General features: G+C 45.6%; 1 protein-coding gene and 1 long non-coding RNA gene across 2 annotated transcripts; one reads left to right on the top strand and one right to left on the bottom strand.

The window, feature by feature from the left end:
* Positions 1-1976: 1976 nt before the first annotated feature.
* On the bottom strand, positions 1977-21246 carry LOC109496512. The gene is made up of 4 exons (XR_002152558.3): positions 21144-21246; positions 12301-12432; positions 4631-5623; positions 1977-2274 (listed from the first exon to the last, which is right to left on the bottom strand). It is a non-coding gene; the product is annotated as an uncharacterized LOC109496512 (long non-coding RNA).
* Positions 11837-18411, top strand: GLOD5 (glyoxalase domain containing 5). The gene is made up of 4 exons (XM_004000486.5): positions 11837-11954; positions 14690-14827; positions 16628-16783; positions 18070-18411. The coding sequence occupies exons 1-4, from the start codon at positions 11892-11894 to the stop codon at positions 18193-18195; spliced, it is 483 nt and encodes a 160-aa protein (XP_004000535.1). The 5' UTR covers positions 11837-11891; the 3' UTR covers positions 18196-18411.
* Positions 21247-21453: the final 207 nt, after the last annotated feature.

The raw sequence follows: 21453 nt of genomic DNA on the forward strand, positions 1-21453 counted from the left end.
AATGTCTTAAAAAATCCATTAAAATTTCATAAATTTCAGTTCATGGGAAGAGCCAGCAAGAGTTCAGCTTGGTTTCATATCTGTAAAAGTAGTATTAGCAACTTGTAAACAATTGATTAAATGTTTTTTTGTTACTTTATAAAAGGCTCTCTGAAGATAGAGATGGGGGCGTCTTAGAGATCAGAGCCAAGATCAAATGTGATTCTTACAAAAGAAAACTGATTTGATGGACTATGCCCTAGACAGGAAGATGGAAAGCTTGGCCCCCTTTCCACATATTCCTGATCTTAGTGCTTCTATGCCACGTTCTGGACTGGAATCTTGAGATCTGCATTCTGATTGTGTCACTTTGGCCGAGTCATATGTCCCCCATGGGTCTCAGTTTTTCCTTCTGCCAAATAAACACAAGTTCACAGGTTTGTTCAGAGGTCACAAGACAGTGAAAATGAAGTCTCTTTAAGGAATTAAATCAGCTCTTTCAGAACATAACACATTTCAAAATTATCACACGGAAGTTGTTTCTTTGTAGCAAAGTAACACCTGTGTTAGTTGGTTTGGGCTGCCATAACAGAATACGACAGACCAGGTGGCTTAAACATCAGAGATTAATTTTCTCACAGTTCTGGAGGCCAGATCAAGACGCTGGTAGAGTTGGTCTTTCCCCAGGCCTCTCTCTTTGGCTTGCAAATTGCCATCTACTCCTGTGTCCTCACAAGTCTTCTGTTTTCTGTGTCCTGATCTGCTCTTCTTATAAGGACATCAGTCACACTGGATTAGGACCCACCCTAATGACTTCATTCTAACTTGATCACCTCTTTAAAGGCCCTGTCTTCAAATACAGCCACATTCTGCAATACTAAGGATGGGGGCTTCAAAATATGAATTTGAGGAGGACAAAACTCAGCCCATAACAGCCAGAGATGAATTTTAACTATTTGTCTGAGGTGGGGGAAGAAGAGGAGGGAGTAGTTTAGGTCTGGGATGTGTTAGTTTGCTTTGGGGAGACCTCAGCTAGGATGGGCAGATCGCTCAATGGTAGCCTCACCCAAGATGGAAAGATTGCTCAATGGCGGCTCATTGCTTGGTACAGGCTTTCTCAATGAAAATGCATCATCATGACTTTATTGTTTTGGTTGAAAATAATAACAGTAATGCCCAATAATTACAAAAAATAGGGGGGGAGTGCAGAAAAGCACAAACATAAAAACGTTAAAACAAAATCACTTTAGGGGTGCCTGGCTGGCTCAGTCAGTAGAGCATACAACTCTTGATATTGGGCTTGTGAGTTCAAGCCCCATGCTGGGTGTAGAGATTACTTTAAAATAAGGGGCACCTAGGTGGCTCAGTCAGTTGAGCATCTGACTCTTGATCTAGGCTCAGGTCATGATCCCAGGGTCGTGGGATCGAGCCCTGCACTGGGCTGGGCACTGAGTGTGGAGCCTACTTAAGATATTCTCTCTCCCTCTGCCCCTCACCCTGCCTCTAAATAAATAAATAAATAAATAAAGTATTTTAAAAATAAAAATTTAAAAAAATCACTAAATCCTAATACCAAGAAATAACGATTTTTCTTATGATGTTCCTTCTGCCCATGTACAAGGAGGCAAGATTGGTACATGGAGAGTCAGAAAGAGAGAAAGAAACAAAAGCAATTTATATTAATGGGCTTGCACTACACATGTTGGTTTAAGTGAAAGGTGTTGAGTTTTTGTTCAATTAAACTAACAGAAGAGGGGCACCTGGGTGGCTCAGTTGGTTAAGCATCCAACTTGGGCTCAGGTCATGATCTCATGGTTTGTGGGTTTGATCCTTGCATCGGGCTGTGTGCTGACAGCTTGGAGCTTGGAGCCTGCTTCGGATTCTGTGTCTTCCTCTCTCTCTGCCCCTCCCCTGCTCATGCTCTGTCTCTGTCTCTCTCTCTCAAAAATAAAAATAAATGTTAAAAAATAAAGTAACAGAAGAAAAATAAATGGCTGTTGTATTAGTTTCCTTTTGCCACTATAACAAATTGCCACAAACATAGTGGCTCAAAACAACACCAATTACTGCCTTCCAGTTCTGGAAGTCAGAAGTCTGGCATGGTTCCCACTGGGCTCCAATCAAGTTGTTAGCAGGTCTGAGTTCCCTTCTAGAGGCTCCGGGGGAAAATTTTCTTGCCTTTTCCAGCTTTGAGAGGCCCCCACCTCCCTTGGATCATGGCCTTCTTCTTCCATCTTCTAAGGTAGCAACTGTAGTTGGGTTCTTCTCACATCACATACCTCCTGTCTTCTCCCGCTTTAAAAAAAATTAATGTTTTATTTATTTTTGAGAGAGAGAGAGAGGGACAGAGCATGAGCAGGGGAGGGGGCAGAGAGAAGGGGGGGGACACAGAATCTGAAGGAGGTTTAAGGCTCTGGGCTGTCAATACAGAGTCCAACATGGGGCTTGAACTCACAGATTGGCAGATTGTGACCTGAGCTGAAGTTGGATGCTTAACCCACTGATCCACCCAGGTGCCCCCCTCTTCTACTTTTAAGGATACTTGTGAATATATTGGTTCCACCGGATAATCTAGGACAACTGCCTTATCTTAAAGTCATCTGATTATCAACCTTAATTCTCCTTTGCAGTGTAACCTAACATAATCCCAGGTTCTGGGGATTAGGATGTGGGCATCTTTGGGGTGGATGAGTCACGCTGCCTGGCACTAGATGCAAAATGTAACAAACTGCTGAACCTCAGCTACAGGTTTCATTACAACATCCTCTACATTTAAATCTTTCATAATTCCCTAAGTAAAAAAAAAAAAAAATCATGAAAAACCTTTATCAGTTGAGATGCTTTTGTCTGCAAGTAACAGAAACCAACTTGAACCAGCTTGACCAATAAGAGAATGGACGAACTCACAAAAGAGGAAATGGCTTCAGGTGGGCTCAACCCTTGTTCCAGAGAGGCCAAAGGCCATCCCGCCAGTGAGTGACAGAGCTGCAATCCCAGCCCAGCCTGCCCAAACATTGCCCAACCAGGCTCTTAGCCATTGTCAGTCCACGCTGACCTGTGCCAGTGGGGACACACTTGCCCAGAGGCCTGCCTTCCTGAGTGAGTGAGTTGGAGCTGGCTGCCCATGTCTTCAGGCCTGGCGAGAGCCTGCACTTCTCAGGCACAGGCCAGCCCGCAGCCTGTCCATTAGGCACGACTTAGGGAGCCGTGTGGCCTGCGAACCACTGGCACATTGTCAGGCTGCCTTTTTCCCTATCTTTCCTCTGCCTGACTGGACTAGTGCCTGGGCCTCGGGAAGCCGGGGTGGTGCTGAGGTTTGAGCAGGCTCCACCCAGAACCTTGCCAGGCCCCGGGGGCCTAGAAAGGAGCGGGGTGGAGAAGGCTTGTATGCCATAAGCCTCAGTTCAGCACCCTCAGCAACTGCCCATCGATGTAGGGCTCGCTGTCCTAAACTGCTCAGTTTCCCCCACGATGCTACTGTTAGTTCTCATCTCCAAGTGCTTTACACATGCTGTTCCTCCTGCTGGCATATGCTGTCTCTTTTTCTTCTGCTCAGTTAACTCCTTATCCTTCAGATTTTAACTGCGATGTCACCTCCCTGAGGACTCCTTTCTGGTACCCACCACTGAATAATGGTATCCAGCTCTTAATCCCTGGAACCTGTGAATGTTCACTTGGTGGCAAAAAAAAAAAAAAAAAAAAAAGAAAAGAAAAAGAAAAAGGAGTTAAGGGTCTGGAGACGGGGAGATTATTTTGATTGTATGGGTGGGCCCTAAATATAACCACAACTGTCTTTATAAGAGGTAGACACTGGCGTGATGCAGCCATAAGCCAAGGAACGCCAGCAGCTGCTTCCAGCAGCGACCTCACCTTTCCCTTCTGTCCTTTTTAAAAAAAAAATTTAAAGTTTATTTGAAAGAGAGAGAGAGAACAAGCAGGGAAGGGGAAGAGAGAAGGAGAGACAGAATCCTAAGGAGGGTCGGCACACTCAGCGCAGAGCCCAACTCCGGACTCAAACTCACAAACTGCGAGGTCAAGATCAAGAGTCAGACGCTTAACCGACTGAGCCACCCAGGTGCCCCATCCCTTCTGTCCTTCTTAAATCCACTCAGCCTCAGGAGTTTAGGACTATCAAGTCCAGCAGGGACCATTTTATCTAACCTCCTCATTGAACAAACGGGGGAAACTGAGGCACGGGGGGGGGGGCAGGAATCTGTTCATATTCACCCAGCATGACATCAGCAACAGAGCTAAGCCTGGAAACTGGACCTAGATGTGGGCCCCTGCTCTGTCTTACAAGGAGTCCCTTGTAAACACTCAGAGTAACTTCAAAGACAACTAAAATGACCTTGATCACAGAGGGAAGAGAGATTTTTGCCCCCAGCCATTGGTAGGAGACTTGAGTCAAGTAGCCTTTGGACCTCCCCCCTTCAAGACTCAGTGGGCCTTCCCTGTCATGTTGCTAGGTTCCACAGCCTAGACCCCATGTCCAGGTCAAGGCCACACGGCCACCAACATTTAGAGTGTATTTTGAGACCACTGAGCTCAACTCCTTCTGTACCAAAGAAGCAACAGGCCCAGAGAGGGCAAGGGACAGAACCTAAACCACACAGCAGCTCCAATGCAAAGCAAGGGCTAGAACTCAACTCACCTTGCCTCCAGTTCTGTGGTTCTATAGCCAATGTTTTCCACTGCCTCCCTATAATCCTTACCCCCATTCCCTCCCTTTCCACTACTCCATCCCCAATTTCTTCAGGTGGTAAGTGGAGGGCCCCTGTTCTTAAGGAGCATAAGTCCCTCCCCTGGACCAAGGGGATGGATTATGATCGGTTTAAACCAGTCATAGCAATTTTGCTTCCTTTGGATAGTGACAAACTGTGGAGGGAATCTGGTGCAGTTTTGGCTAATGAGATATAAGGGATATTCTATAGGGAGGGCTGTCCACACCAAATAAAAAGACAATGCCTCATTAGGAGAAAGCCTTTGTTCTGATCTCTTTTTCCTGCATTGGATGCAGATGTGACATCTAGAAGTACAGCAGCCATTTTGGGACCATGAGGCAAGAAACATGAAGAAAAAGGTCAGCAGGCTTAAAGATGGTCGTGATGAAAAGTGAAGGAAACTTTGACTCCTCTTACAATATTATTGAACCTGAGACTGTCAATCTCAAATTTCCTGGTAATGGGAAAAAATAAACCCCTCTCACTGGAAGGCACTCTGGCAGAGCTTTCTGTTCACTACAGGGGGAAGAATGCCTGAGAAAGACCCTTTTCACATAATCTCTTAACTACCTTTTGGGACAGCCAGGTTAGGTCATAGCACACCATTTTTACGAACAAGGAAACTGAGCCAAAGCCTATGTGGTTTAAATGTCTTCCCTGAAGTCCTCACAAACTGGACCTGGTGGAAAGGCAGGCATTTTCCTTGGGGGTAAAAGTATACTTCCTAAGCAAACACTGCCGCAGCACATTGCACGGGCCTATGTTTGTAGGAACATCAAATGGCCCTGAACGTGGCCATGGTTGGGAAGCCCTGGCTGCTGCCCCACTGGTTCTTCTGGGGCTTTGTCCTGGGAGAAGTGCTTGGACCAGTGGTGAGCAGGAAGCATGTTGGGTCTCAGTCACTCAGCAGCAGGTGCCACAACCTAAGGAGAAAAAGAAACCCTCTATTGGAGACATTTAGTGAAATCGGAGCTATCTTTAATCCATCTACGGAAAGGAGTAGGTGAATTATACCAACCCTTGATGTACCCTGAAGCCCCTTATTAAAGCCATGCCAATGGGGCACTTGGGTGGTTCAGTTGGTTAAGCGTCCAACTCTTGATTTCAGTTCAGGTCACGATTTCATGGTTCATGGGGATCGAGCCCACATTGGGATTCTCGCTGCCCCTCCCCTGCTCATGCCCTCTCTCAGTCTCTCAAAATAAATAAATAAATAAACATTTTGAAAAAATAAACACTAAATTAAAAAAATAAATAAAGCCACGCCAAGCCACAGAGCGACAGAGCCTCATTCTCCTGTAGATGTCTGAAGAACAGGGCTCTGCATCCAGGGCCCCCTGCAGTGGAGCCAGTGCAGCTTGGAGGTGCAGGTGATGTCCTCCCAGCCCCTTCACCCTGGCCAGAGCTCTGCCTGCTGTAAAAGAAGGAAGACCAGCTCCTAGAAGCCAGGAGGCCCTCCTGGGAGAGTATTCCCCCACCCATGAGGTCCTCAGCTTACAGAGCCCATTTCTGCAGAGGATTTGATCCACACGACACTACGTGTGTATGCCGGAATTCATTCTTCAATAATGGACCAATGCCACAATGTCAGTGGTTTCACTCTCTGCTGGAGCTGTAGACCTCCAAAAGATGGACCAAGAGCAAATGGAGAGAGCACCGCTGTTCCTGAAGGACACACATCATTTTAGCTCAAGTCATTTGGGAGGACTGGTTGCGTAGCCCCACCCAGGTGCAAGGGGGTGCGTGTGTGGGAAATGTCATGTAATTTCTGGTTCGGCAGTGCTTTGCAACAACTCAACATTTGGGCAGATGAAGCATAGCATTTGGGGACAACCAGCTGTCACTGTGACACGCTGTCAGATGGGCACTATCTCCAAGAAACCTGAGGATCAGTACAGGCATGTGACTTGCTCAAGGTGACACAGATCCATGATTACAAACTAGGTGTCCACTCTCCCAGCTCCTTGCCCCATACCACCTTGACCAGCCAGCTCACTGCCTTGAATTTTAGGAAGAGTCCTAGGCCTGGTGCTTTATTTTACAAAGTGGTTTCAGGGCACCTGGGTGGCTCAGTGGGTTAAGCTTCCGACTTCAGCTCGGGTCATGATCTCACAGTTCGTGGGTTTGAGCCCTGCATTGGGCTCTGTGCTGACAGCTCGGAGCTTGGGGCCTGCTTCGGGTTCTGTGTGTGTATATCTCTCTCTATGCCCCTCCCCCGCTCATGATCTGCCTCTCTCTCTCAAAAATAAATAAATGTTAAAAAAAAAAAAAAGCAGTTTCAGCTTAAGAACTTCACCCTAAAACTGTCTTGGCAAAGGAGATGGGACACAAATGATCCCCCTTTCACAGGTAAGGAAACTGAATAAGATCAACTCTGAAGAGAAATGAGAAACTCTAGGTCATAGGCACTGCAGACCTTCCAAGCAACAGATTATAGATATTTCTCTTCCTCAGGCATCCACAACACCCCTGAAAAGAGTCTGTCTTTGGGGTCTTCCAAGGCAATTAATAGTGAGGCCCACATTCTAGAGCTTGTCCTGTGCATGGCTCACGTGTGTTAAAAGATAAGATGAAGCACATTTAAATTTTCAGGACTTTATTGGAGCAGAAGTCAATTGGAACTAGGCAGGGCCAAACCGGAAGTGGTTAGGAAGTGGAAAGGAGCCAGGTGCAAGTCTTTTATGGGACAAACTGGAAGCAAAGGGAGATTATTTGATTGGTTATAGCTGAAGTGGTTGCTCTTATAGGGGAAAGCCTACTTGGCTATTTGCAATTGGTTGTTCTTAAATTTCGATTTCTTGGATACAAGTTCTGGCTTAGGTTTTGGTTTGCTTTACTGAGGCTACGAAGGCATCAGAGCCACCTCAGTCTAATGGCCTCCTTGTTTAAGTACTTTTAACAGGTGGTATTCAAACTTTCTCCTCTTTTCATTATTTTTTATTTTTTTAATGTTATTTATTTTTGAGAGAGACAGAGACAGAATGCAAGTGGGTTAGGAGCAGAGAGAGAGAGGGAGACACAGAATCTGAGCTCCAGGCTCTGAGCTGTCAGCACAGAGCCCAACATGGGGCTCGAACTCATGAACCGTGAGATCATGACCCGAGCCGAAGTCCGACGCTCAACCGACTGAGCCACCCAGGCACCTTAATTTTTCTCTTCTTTTGAAAACAAATTTTTTAAATGTTTATTCGTTTTTGAGAGAGAGACAGTGTGTGAGCAGAGGAGGGGCAGAGAGAGAAGGAGACAGAATCCGAAGCAGACTGTCAGCACAGAGCTTGATGCGGGACTGGAACTCATGAACCGTGAGATCGTGACCTGAGCCAAAGTCGGTTGCCTAACTGACTGAGCCACCCAGCCGCCCCTAAAACTTTTTTTCCAACATTTATTCATGTTTTAGAGACAGAGTGCTAGCAGAAGAGGGGCTGAGAGAGAGAGGGACACAGAATCCAAAGCAGGCTCCAGGCTCTGAGCTGTCAGCACAGCCTGATGCATGGTTTGAACCCAAGAACTGTGAGATCCTGACCTGAGCCGAAGTCAGACATTCAACCAACTGAGCCACTCAGGCACTCCTAAACTTTCTCCCCTTAATCAGGGTCAACAAATGCACACCTCTAGCATCATTCCCTCCCCAATCTGTGTGACCCCAGGAGCGTCCTCTCATTCTGTGTGACATCATGAACGAGCACACCCGTGTGTGTGATGCCAGAGGTGTCCCCATCCCAGTGTGTGTAACTCCAGCAGTGTCCAAAACTCAATCTGTGTGACCACAGTTGTGTCCATACACCAGTATGTGTAATCCCAGGAGTGCCCACCTCCCAAGTTGTGTGACACCGAAAGTGTCCACACGTTAGTCTATGACAGTGAGTATTCAAACCCTCATGTGAGTGACTCCCGAAGTGTTAAGTCCCCAGCATGTGTGATTCCATGACAGTCTGTTCTCCTTTCCGTGTGACCCCATTAGTGTCCAAATATCCATTTGCGTGACTGCAGGGATGTCTACACCCAGTCTGTGTGACCCCAAGACAATTCACATCCTGGTTTGTGTGATCCCATGGCCATCCACACTATAGTCTGACCTCAGCAGTGTCCACTCCTAAGTCTATACCAGGGAGTATCCATCAATCACTCTGTGTGACCACAGGAGTGTCTGCACCTCAGTTTCTGACCTGAGGGGTGCCAACACATCATTTATTTGACCAGGTAACTGTCCCTACCTCAGTCACTACAATCCCAGGAGTGTCTACTCCTCAGTCTGTATAACACCATAGATGTTCACATCCCAGTCTATGTAACACAAAGAATGCCCAATCCACAATATGTGTGCTTTTAGGAGTCTCCATTTCCCAGTGTTTTTAACTTAAAGAGTCCCAAACTCCCCCTGTGTGACCCCAGAGATTTCCACTCTCCAGTGTGTGTAACAGAACCCTTGGAGTGTTCACACCTCTGAGTGACCCTATGTCTGTCCACACTCCAGCATGAGTGACTCCAGGAATGTTCAAACCCCCATCTTTGTGACATCATGTCTGTCCACACCCATTCATTCTTACCTCACAGTCGTCTACACCTTAGGCTGAGTCCAGGAGTGCCCACATCCCAGTCTGAATGACCCCAAAATCTCCACGATCCAATCTGCTATCTGACCCCTGGAATGTCCACACCCTGGCATGTGTGACCCTGTGAATGTCTATTAGGCAGTCTGGGTGACTCAGGAGTGTCTACTCCCTAGCATGTGTGACCCCAGAAGTGTCCATATGCAAATCTGTTTGACTCCAGGACCATCTGCTTCCCACTTTGTTTGACTACTATAGTGTCAACATGGTAGTCAATCTGACCCCAGAAGTGTCTACTACCCACTCTGCATGACCTCAAGAGTGTGCGGACTTCAGTGTGTATGATTCAAGGAGTAAACACTCCCTACGGTGTGTGACTTCTGGATTGCCCAGACCCCCATCTGAGTAACCCAAGGCTGTCCACCCCCTAGAGTATACTACCTCATGTGGTGGCCACACCCCTATCTATGTGGCTCCACGACTGTTCACACTCCACTCTGTGTGACTCCAGAATTATGCACACCACTATCTCTGTGACCTGAAGGGTGTCCACACGATGGTATATTCTAAGACAGTACTGGATTTCTCAGCATTGCTACTCCCCCACACCCTCTGTGGATGTGACCTGAGAGTGGATGTTCATACCTAATTCAGCGGATCATTGTGTCCCTAGCTCCGGCCCACACCACCAAGTGACCTCTTCTATTCCTATTTCCCCTCACTCTCTCCGGTGGACCATTCAATTCCCATAGCCTCCTCCCCAACCACACACATATATATATCCACATTCCCAAATAGACCATCCCAGCCCCAGACCCTGCAGATTTTGTAGAGAGCAAAGACCAAGACAGCTAGCCTCCCGTGACAGACTCCAGCCTGCAGGGAGTAGTGGAGAGGAAGCCAGTAAAGGCACCATTAATGGGAGTAAAACCTTCCAGGATCTTGTGAAACATTTATGGAAATCAACATTTTACACCCTCTTCCTCCCCAACTAGAATGTCAGCTCCATGTGGGCAAGGACATTTGTCCATCTAGTTCTTTAATGTCACCGCAGCACCTAGAACAGCAGTCAGTACACAGAACGCACTCATTAGGTGTTTGGTGAATGAATGAACCCTCTGACCCCTCAATTCCACTTCTAACTCTAACATGCATGTACATTTTCAGAGCTGTGTGCACAAGGCTGGTAGGAGCCAACAATTGGGACAACCTTGTAAATGTCCACCTATAATATAGCCAATGACTTTCACAGAGTGACATGAATGCTGGGGGTTCATATTCTACCACAGAGCACCCACTGGGTGTGAGACAGAATGAGTGAGACCTGTGTGTGCCTTCCACAGGACAGGCTGTTGACAAAGAAAAGCAGGTGGGGGCTGGTTATGGTGACACGTGTGCGCGAGTGTAAGGAAACACCAGCAACTGTCCTCAGTGGTAATTTTTGGAGACTGGAGGATGTGCTTGTAGTCCATATACTGATGTACTGTTGAAACTTTTTATGCAAACCTATATTCATGTATTATAAGGGGAAAATCATATGCTAAAGTCAATAAGCATAGCACAGAGAACTTGTGTGTGTGTGTGGGGTATATCTGGGGTGTGCCTAGGAAAATTTCAAACTCACATGCCCCATGCCCCGGGAGCTAGACAAATAAACCACCACCACCACCACCACCACACACAGGGAACTCAGTTCAGGGTAAGGTAAACAACAGTGGGACTGATGAATGTTCCCTCTCAGCAGTGTTGGGAGAGGGCATGGTAAAGGGATGACTGGGGATGGGGAAAACCTGAGAGTTCACACCCTGAAAGAATTCAGAAACATTGCACCCTGGGACACAGAGCACTTAACAGCTTAGAGATCTCGGCTCAGAAACAGACCCATAAGCCAGAGTGGTCATATCTTAACCCAGATAGCTTTTAACTTCACACCCTGGACACAAACTCTGACTCCCAAATAGATCAGGGGTCTCATATTCTGGGGACACAAGCCTAAGGAGACCAGAGGTCTCGCACCCTAGAATAAAGATCCCCCCACCATACTTGGGATGGGTGATTTTTCTGTGTTATTACAAAGCAATCCCTTACACATACACCTTGTTATGGACCGAATGTTTGTGTCCCCCCAAATCCTTATGTTGAAGCCCTAACCCCCAGTGTCATGGTATTCAGAGGTGAAGCCTTTGGGGGGGTGTTTAGGGTTAGATGAGGTCATGAGGGTGGGGTCCTCATGATGGGATTGATGCCCTTATAAGAAACCAGAGCCTGCTCTTTCTCTCCACCATGTGAGGACACAGAGAGAAGGTGGTCCTCTTCAAGCCAGAAAGAGAGATGTTACCATAATGTGATCCTGCTAGCACCTGATCTCAGACTTTGGGCCTCCAGAACTGTGAGAAAACTAATTTCTGTTGTTTAAGCCCCCCAGTCTGTGGTGCTTTGTTATGGTGGCCTGAGCTGACCAAGTCACACCTTAAGCTTTTACTTTCACGGCCCTGAGTTTTATATCAGAGTTCTTATACTGCCGACTTCTGTTACTACCAGCAGTCCTCAGCCTGGGGCCCTCCCATTTCTGCCCCTTGATCTCTAGGGACTGAGCCAAAGGGTTGTCTGGAGGCTCCAGGGCAAAGACACCTAGCCTGCCATGCTGTGCCGTCTGCCCTCCAGGCTGCCAGCCAGGATGTGGGGCAGGACTTTGGAGAAGCAGGTGAGTGGGGTGATCCCAGGGGCCTGGGGCATAGGCGTTTGCCCCAAGGCTGGGAATTGCCTAGCCCAGGCCTGGTAACCGGTTTCCTTTCTCTGTGGGCTATCCTGAAGTGCGGACATCCATTTTCCCGGTCCTCCTCTCTCTTCCTCTTTCAAAGACAAGCAGAGGGCAGCAGAGGGACATGGAAAGGCCCTGTTCTAACTCAGACCGCAACACGTCTGCAGGAGTGGCCCTGAGCTGAGGGATGACTGCTTTGCTCCCTCAGGGTGGCTCCTGGCTCCTCCAGTTTGGCCAGGAACATCAAGATGGGGCAGTGTGGGAAGGGGCCAGAAAACAGGGCACTGACCTTGAACTTTGCCAGGAGAATTCCAGGGGCCCCTGACACCCTGAAGGAGACCTTGTAGAGGATTCTGTAGAAAAAGAGGAGGCAGGAGGGAGGACATCGTGTTCTGGGCACTCTATTATATAGAGAGATTTGCTGTGGGGAATAAGATGGATTACATTTCATGTAGTGCTTAGAACAGGGCTTGGCAAAGAGTAAGCCTTATATGATTACTATGTCCTGATGATCTTTTTATAAACCAGCCTCCCTCACCTCGCCTCAACAACCCTGAACTATCTGGCCCTTGCCTTCTCCACCTACTCATGCCTCACTCACTCTTGGATTCTAAACCACACTGGCCTTCTTCTGGGTCCTTAAGAGAACCAGCCCTGCTCATCCTTGAATTTGTGAGGATGGAGTTCCTTCTCTGCAAACCAGAATCTGGGGAGTGAGTCTGAGCTGGCAGGCACTGAAAATGGGAGGAATGGGTTGAGTTGATTTCCAATAGACTACCAAAATTGGGGGTTATGGCTAAAGCTGTGCTTAGTGGGTAATCTATAGTTCTAAATGCAGAGATGAGGAAAATTGAAAACCAATGATCTGAGCTTCCTTATCAAGAAGCTAGAAACGGAACAGCAAATTTACGTTTATGAAAGTGGAAGGAAGGAATTATAAAGAGCAGAAACTGGTAAAATAGAAAGCAAACATACATTGGAGAAAATTGACAAGGTCATAAATTCATTCTTTGAACCGATTAATAAAATATTAGTAATGTGTTTTCTCTCAAATTTTTAACAGAAAAAAATATAAATTACCAATATCAGAAATGAGAAGGGGGTGCTATTACAGACCCTACAGACATTAAAAGGTTTTTAGCATTCTACTTTATTTTCAATGGAGCCCAAATGCCAGTCATTTTCTCATTATACTGCTTCTGTGTCCCTGTGGATCCTCTGTATCCACCAGGACAGTAAAACTCAGCAACATTGCTAACACCTCTTCCACTCATGAAAATACAACAGCACAGCATTTTTTACAGTTGGGCTCAGTTAAATCAATTGTTTAAAATGTAATGGTTTGAATAGAATGGAACACAGTGGAATGGAATGAATATAATAGTATAGGGTAAAATGGAATGGAATGGAATGGAATGGAATGGAATGGAATGGAATGGAATGGAATGGAGTAGAGTGGAGTAGAAGTCAGACTTTGTGCTAGGCGCTGGGCCTAATTGTTGTAGTAGATATCCACTAATTTAACAGATATTACTGAACATCTGCTAGTTGTTTGGGACACAGTGGGGAACAAAACAGAGAGAAATCTCTACCCTTATGTAAATTATATTCTAGTCCTAGAGACAGATAATAGCATATGCATTAGATATGCATAAGGCCCTGAGGCCAAAGATACAAAGATTGCCCTTATGAGAACAGGCAAAAGACAATGTAGCTTGGAGTTCAAAAGAAATGGATGGGGCTGTAGAGACTAAGGGCCATGGAAGGGAATCTGAAATTTAACAAGATGACCATGACAACATCATCATCATCATTGACTCTTACAGCACTTGCTATGTGTCAGGCATTGTTCTAAGCCCTTAAAAATACAATTTTTTTTTAATGTTCACAATAATCATATATATATATATATATATATATATATATATATATATATATATATATAATCATGCACATTTTACAGAAGGAAACCAAGGCACAGCAAGATTAATTAAACATCAGTCTGGCTCCCCAAATCTGTTCTATTAACCACTATATTGTGCTATAGTGCCAGACCACAGGCACCTTATAATCCTGTAGCACATGTAGTGTAAATGTACAAATTACTAAAGAATGCAAATCAAGAGAAAGGTCAGGTGGGAAGTGTGCTGAGGGCAGGAAGTAAGAAGGGGGGAGGTGTGCCCTCCCTCTAGGTATCAAGGTGAGTCTGGAAATACACATGCCTTAGAAACATTTATTTCATCTGAGATGCTCCCTTCCAGTCCTGGCATAGCTGAGGAGTGAGAAAAAAAGGGTACTGAGTAAAACTGGCCAACAGAGGGCTTGTACTTTTAGGGGTTGGGGCTCCTCTGTGTCCTTCATTCCTTGCAAAAGATATGAATTCCAGCTTGGGGACAACAAGAGAGGGTTTTTTCTTGGTCTCCACTTCCCTAAACTTCATCTCTAGCCCTCTAGAGGGGGAAAGAGAATAAGAAAACAGTAGAGAATGATCATGGCAGACTCTTGTGAATCTACACATGGGTGATAAGACTCTCCTCAAGTTTTTTCCCAGGACTTTTCCCTGGAAATGGGGTTGAGGAGGAAGTATAGTCATTGTGGAGATGAGGAGAGCTGAGAAGGAAACAGGAAATTTGGGTGTGACCAGTGACAATGTGATCTCTTTTGAATTTTTTTTTAAGTCATGGAGGAACAGCAGTCAGACTCCTTCCCCATGTCTTATCCATAGACTGGACCACATTGTGATGACAGTAAAGAGTATCAAAGACACCACGATGTTTTATTCCAAGATCCTGGGCATGGAAGTCACAACTTTCAAGGTAATCACTTTCCCATATGCAAACTGCAAGTGAAGTAGAATTTGGTTATAATATTTTTCAGCCCCCTTCCCCTCAAAAAAAAAAAAAAACAAAAAAAAACAACCTCAGAGGAAATCTGTGAGAAAAATGCAAAGGATCAATGTAGGAGATTCCAAATTCTAAATAGTGGAACTTCCAGAGACAGAATGGAGAAAAAGGTAGGGAGGAAACTGTCATAAAAGTAACGCAAGAGAACTTTCCAGTCTTTGTGTGGAAGAGTATCCAGCACATTGACACTTAGATATGTTCTTGGGAAGTTACAGAACATCAAAGTGGAAATGAATATCGTAAGAGCTTTCAAAGAAGTTAAAAAGAAAAGTAGTTAGGGGCACCTAGGTGGCTCAATCGGTTAAGCGTCCAACTATTGATCTCAGTTTAAGTCACGATCTCACAGTTCATGAGTTCGGGCCGTGCATCGGGCTCTGCACTGATTGTGTGGAGCCTACTTGGGATTCTCTCTCCTTCTCTCTGCGCCTCCCCTGCTTGTGTGCTCACTCTTGCTCTCTCTCTCTCAATAAATATTTTTAAAAAATTAAAACTATATTAAAAAAAAGAAAAGTAGTTCAACTACAAAGGGAAAAGAAATATGCAGATACCAGATTGCCCATGAGTCACATCAGAGACCAGAAGACAATAGAACAATTTCAAGATTTTTTTTTAACTTTATTTTGAGAGAAAGAGAGAGAGATCATGTACGAGCAGGGCAGAGGCAGAGAGAGAGAATCCCAAGCAGGCTCCACACTGTCAGTACAGAGCCTGACCTGGGGCTCAAACTCATGAGGCGTGAGATCATGACCTGAGCCAAAATCAAGAGTTGGATGCTTAACCAACTGAGCCACTTAGGCACTCCAAATTTCAAGGTTCTGAGGGGAAAATTTCAACTTAGAATTCTATGTGCAGCCAAACTATTAATCAAGGTGAGTGTAGAGTAAAACATTCTTAGATATATGGGTCTCCTGGCTGGCTCAGTCAGTAGAGCTTGAGACTCTTAATCTCAGGGTTGTGAGTTTGAGCCCCATGTTGGATGTAGAGAGTTTACTTTTTAAAAAAAAAAATGTTTATTCATTTGGGGGAGGGGCAGAGGATCTGAAGTGGGATACACGCTGACAGCACAGAGCTATATGCAGGGCAGGAACCCACAAACCATGAGATCATGACCTGAGCTGAAGTCAGACGCTCAACTGACTGAGCCACCCAGGCGCCCCTAAAATTTTTAAAATATTTTTTAAGTTTACTCATTTATTTTTGAGAGAGAGAGAGAGAAAGAAAGAGAGAGAGAGAGAGAGAGAGAGAGAGAGAGAGAGAACAAGTAGAGGAGGGGCAGAAAGAGAAGGGGACAGAGGGTCTGAAGTAGGCTCTGTACTGACAGCAAAGAGCCTGATGTGGGGCTCAAACTCACAAACTGCTAGATCATGACCTGAGCCCAAGGTGGATGCTAAAACCAACTGAGCCACCCAGGCACCGCACAATTTTTTTTTTTTAATTTTTAAGATAGAGAGATAGAGAGCAAGCAGGGGAGGGGCAGAGAGAGGGAGACAGAGAATCCCAAACAGGTTGAGTGTTGTCAGCTCAGAGCCCCATGTAGGGCTCGAACTCACAAACTGCGAGATCATGACCTGAGCCAAAATCAACAATCAGACGCTTAACTTACTGAGCCACCCAGGAGCCCCAGGGAGGTTGTTTTTAATTAAAAGCCCCATTTTACCTTTTTTTTTTTTTAACCTTGGAGGTTGTTCTCAGTTGTTCCTCCTTCCCAAATAGGGCAAACGGAAAGCATTGTGTTTTGGAGACCAGAAATTTAACCTCCATGAGGTGGGAAAGGAATTTGAACCCAAAGCTGCTCACCCAGTTCCTGGCTCCCTGGACATATGTCTGATCACAGAGGTACCTTTGGAGGAAATGGTCCAGCACCTCAAGGTGAGTTGGACATCCATTCTTTTTGAGAAGCTGCTGCTGGTATGGTGAAAACAGAATGCATGACCCAGCTGGGTGTTCCTCAAACTTCAGACATAACAGGTTTTGTCATATCCAGATCATGCCTGTATACAACCATTTGCTCGTTCTTTTTCCTGACATCATATTTTCATGTAAACAAATACATTTACATCATTCTTGTAAAGAATACAAACCTAAATTCTTTTTACATAAATGCATTTATGTAAAAAGCAAATGTTCAACCAAGTACATGAACAGACCATTATATCTTGACACAAAGGGAAGTTAACTGTAAAAACAAACAGCTATAAAAACACCAGTCATTAGATTCTATCCACTTCCTTTCTCTGAACCCTCTAGGCTTGATGTTACAAAGGGAGATTTGGCAAATGGTTGGGGAGGTGCTAAGGACTTGGTAGCATCCACCAGAGACTTTCTTCTTGATAGAATCGGGATTGAAATAGGGGGCACCTACCTGGCTGGCTCAGTAGGAAGAGTATGCAACTCTTGACCTTGGGGTCCTGAGTTCAAGCCGCACATTGGGTGTAGAGATTACTTAATAATAAAAACAAACAAACAAACAGGCACTTGGATGGCTCAGTTGGTTAAGCATCCAACTTCAGCTCAGGTCATGACCTCACAGTTTGTGAGTTCAAGCCCCGTGTTGGGCTCTGTGCTGACAGCTCAGAGCCTGGAACCTGCTTCTGTGTTTCCCGCTCTCTCTGCCCTTCCCCCACTCATTCTCTCTCTCTCTCTCTCAAAAATAAACACTTAAAAAAAGGAACAAGAGGATTGAAATAGGATTGAAGAGGGAATATTTAATTTGGTGTATTTCTAACACTTAAAATGGTTTAATGTAAAGGAAGCATTGGTTCCCCTTTTGGGGAACACAGAATAAGGTCTTGCATATATTTCTTTCTTTGGAAAGTATCAGTGAAAAAGTCTGGTTTGGAAGTAAAGTGGGGGAAAGCATAGGGGCTAAGAATATGGGCTTTGGCCCAGACTACCTGGGTTTGAATTCTGGCTCTGCCACTTACTAGATAATACTAGGCACCATTTTATCATCCCCATTTTACAGATTAGGAAATTGAGGTACAGAGCAGTTAGGTACCATGATCGAGGCCACACAGCCGGTAAATGGCCAGAGTGAGGGAGGGGAGAATGGAAGGAGATGAAGTCAGAAAGATATCAGGGGTCTTCTAAGAATTGAATTTTGGTCTCATACATGGACTGTGATGAATGACTTTTGTGTTCTCCTCCCACTTCAGGTTTGTGATGTCCCCGTTGAGGAGGGTCCAGTCCCCAGAACAGGGGCCAAAGGACCCATTATGTCCATCTACTTCCGAGACCCTGACAGAAACCTGATTGAGGTGTCCAACTATATCTCCTCATGATTGAGGCTGGCCCTCTGCCATTCTGTTCCCTGTGATGTCTCCCTCTCCCTTTCTGCCTGCAAACTCTCACCCAAGCCCAGAGATCTCCAAGGACTGAGGACTTCAGCACTTCATTCTTCCTACTGGGGGGACCTGAGTTGGGTTTGGGACCAAAATTACATGTCTGAATGTCCTCCATCCAAGGCTCCCCTAATAAATTAACAACCTCTCAATTAATATGAGCTCTTCATTATTATTGTCTCAGTGCTATGTATGAATGTTTGTCCAGGGTGTGAGGTCTCTGAGCTGTTTGGGGGTCAGTGACCAGGGTATGACATCTCTGAGGACCAAATCCAGGGTCATCCCCTTGGGATTCAGGGCCCCTGACAGATTGTCCTTGTTAGTGAGCCCATCCTTTCTCATCCTTTTGGAATTCACCTCATCCCTTCCAAGTGCTGCTCCCTGTGTCCTCCACCCCAAAGGCTTCACTGAACCTCAAGATCTCTGTGAGTCCCACGGAACCTTCAAGGACCACCCCAAGTGATACTACCTCCTCCTGGAATGCCTTACTTGATCTCACCCCCAGGGTATGTGGTGCTGTCTACTTTTGGATCTGGTAGGTCCAGATTCATCTTAACTGAGGCTCAGCTCCTGACAGAGTAGACAGGACTGGGACAAATTTCATCTGTTTCTGCCTCCCCCTCCCAACACCATCCATTCAATCAACTAATAAACACATACTGAGCACCCACTCTGTGCTTGGCCCTGTTCCAGACATTGGGGAGACAGTGTTGAACAAAAAGGATAAGCATACCTAGGTTTGGGGAGTTGTCATTCTAGTAGAAGAGACAAAATAAATAAAATTAAGTAAGGAAAATATGGGGCACCTGGGTGGCTCAGTTGGTTAAGCGTCCAACTCTTGATTTTGGCTTAGGTCATGATCTCAGGGCTCAGGAGATTAAGCCCCACAACGGGCTCATGCTGACAGCACAGACCCTGTTGGGATTCTCTCTCCCCCTCTCTCTGCCCCTCCCACCACTCGTGTGCATTCTCTCTCTCTCAAAATAAATAAACTTAAAAAAAAAAGTAAAGAAGGGCTGCCTGGGTGGCTCAGTTGGTTAAGCCTCTGAGACTCTTGATCTCAGCTCAGGTCTTCATCTCAGGGTTGTGATTTCAAGCCCCACATTGGGCTTCATGCTGGGCATGAAGCCTACTTAAAAAAAAACAGTAAGGGAAATATGAAGTATATTAGAGGATGATAAATACTTTGGAGCAAAAGACAACATGGAAAAGAGGGAATGCAGATAAAAATTGCTGGGGCAGTTTCTAACGTGTAATAGGATGGTGGGGGGAAACTTCACTGAGAAGCCATTTGCATGCAGATCCAAGATGAGGGAAGGAGGTGCACCAATAGCTGGAGGAAGAGCATAACAAGCAGAGAGAACAGGCAGTGCAAAGGCCCTGAAGCATGAACGTGCCTGGTGCATGAGGAACAGTGAGGCCAGTGCAAAGTGAGCAGTGAGTGGAGGGGGGAGCAGCAGGAGGTGAGGTCAGACACGGGGTGGGAGACTGATTGTGTAGGGTATCATGGGCCACGGAGAGAACTCTGGCTTTTACTCTGAGTGACAGGGGAGCCACGGAAGGGTCATGAGCAGAGGAGGGCCATGATCTGACAGGATTTAACAGGCTCCCTCTGGCTGCTGTGAAGAAAATAGGCTGTAGGTGTGAGGGCAGGAACAGAGGACTGTGAGGGGGAGGCTACTATAGTGGTCCAGGCAAGCGGTGCCGTGCCGGCAGGGGAGGTGATAAAAGGTGGTTAGATTATGGAGATACTCTGAAGACAGAGACTGGATAAGTTCACCAAAAGAGAAACTGTCAACTAGAGAAGAGGTCCAAAGACATTTAGAGTTCTGAAACAAGGATTAACCAGCAAATGAGGCAGGCAGTAAGGAAAAGGAAAGAGTACAGCGTCCTGAATGAATGAGTGATGGATAAAGGAGCATGTATGACAGTCTTTTGATGTGAGCAAGCCTCTAGTCTTGTGGACTCTAGTCTCTAAACAGTCCCCAGCTGGTGGTTCAGCCAGACCCTATGAGTGAACCCCCAAAAAGCCCCCCCAAACGAAAGAGAGGATGTGTAAGGATGTGAGTTTCAGCATGTGAAAGGCTTTGCCAAAAGCTGTAGCAGGCTTCCTGCCTGTTTTTAATTTTTTACTATTTATTTTGGCAATTAAATACGTATTAAGATAACATAAACTCTAATACAGATTTTCAGCATAATATAGATATCACACATTTCTCCTAGTAACAGATGATAGCCAGATGAATCACAACAGTAGAAGAATCTAGAACAATAAATTTTGTTAGTAGGAGTCTTCCTAGAAGTCAGCAAACCTAACCCACTCACAGATGAGTAAACTAATGACCAGAGAAGCTGGCATTCTCTACAAATGTTTAGGGCACTGACCATGTGCCAGGCACTTACTTGGTGCAGGTCATGTAAAAGTAAACAGAACGTGGTAACTGTACTCAAGGAGCTCATAGCCAGGCTAGTGGGCAATGGTGTCCAATAAGAAAGAAATTAACACACAGTCTAATCAGTATTGTGAGAACAGCATGCTCAAGCTACAAGATGCACCCAATCCAGGTTCGGGAGCAGCTCTGCAAAGGTCAAGCGTGAGCTGACCTAGGAAGGATGCACAGGAGTTACATAGATAAAGAGGCAGTGAAACAATGTTCCAGGATGGCCCTGGTGAGGGAAAGCATAGTACATTTAGTTAATCAAAGGAGTTCAAGTACAAGGGAATTCCAGTCGTGGACTTTGGAGACAACAGTCTACTGACTCCCAGTTCAATGCTATTTTTAGAATACTATCTGCCTTTCTAGGTCTCCTGACAAGTCTGTGATGATTAAGCACATATATCAACATTCTTGCGTAGAAAAATGGAAGCATACGTGGCTCATGCTTACCTACGTAGAGACATTAAGATTTTCAAACCCTCTTGCTTAAGATGTCTCTCTGAGGGGCGCCTGGGTGGCTCAGTGTGTTAAATGTCTGACTTTGGCTCAGGTCATGATGTCACAATCCGTGGGTTCAAGCCCTGCATTGGGCTCTGTGCCAACAGGTCAGATCCTGGAGCCTGCTTCAGATCCTGTGTCTCCCTCTCTCTCTGCCCCTCCCCTGCTCATGTTCTCTCCTCTCTCTCAAAAATAAAATAAAAACATAAAAAATGTAAATAAATAAACATTAAAAATTTTTAATAAAATAAAATGTCTCTTT

This window comes from Felis catus, chromosome X (assembly GCF_018350175.1).
Source record: "Felis catus isolate Fca126 chromosome X, F.catus_Fca126_mat1.0, whole genome shotgun sequence".
Classification (NCBI taxonomy): domain Eukaryota; kingdom Metazoa; phylum Chordata; class Mammalia; order Carnivora; family Felidae; genus Felis; species Felis catus.

What these genes read in the sequence shown, in the direction of transcription:
- GLOD5 (XM_004000486.5), top strand. Translation starts at nt 11,892, where the DNA reads ATGCTGTGCCGTCTGCCCTCCAGGCTGCCAGCCAGGATGTGGGGCAGG. An exon ending in GCAGGACTTTGGAGAAGCAG is followed by an intron (nt 11,955 to 14,689) that starts GTGAGTGGGGTG and finishes TTTTTTTTTAAG; the next exon opens with TCATGGAGGAACAGCAGTCA. An exon ending in AAATGGTCCAGCACCTCAAG is followed by an intron (nt 16,784 to 18,069) that starts GTGAGTTGGACA and finishes CTCCCACTTCAG; the next exon opens with GTTTGTGATGTCCCCGTTGA.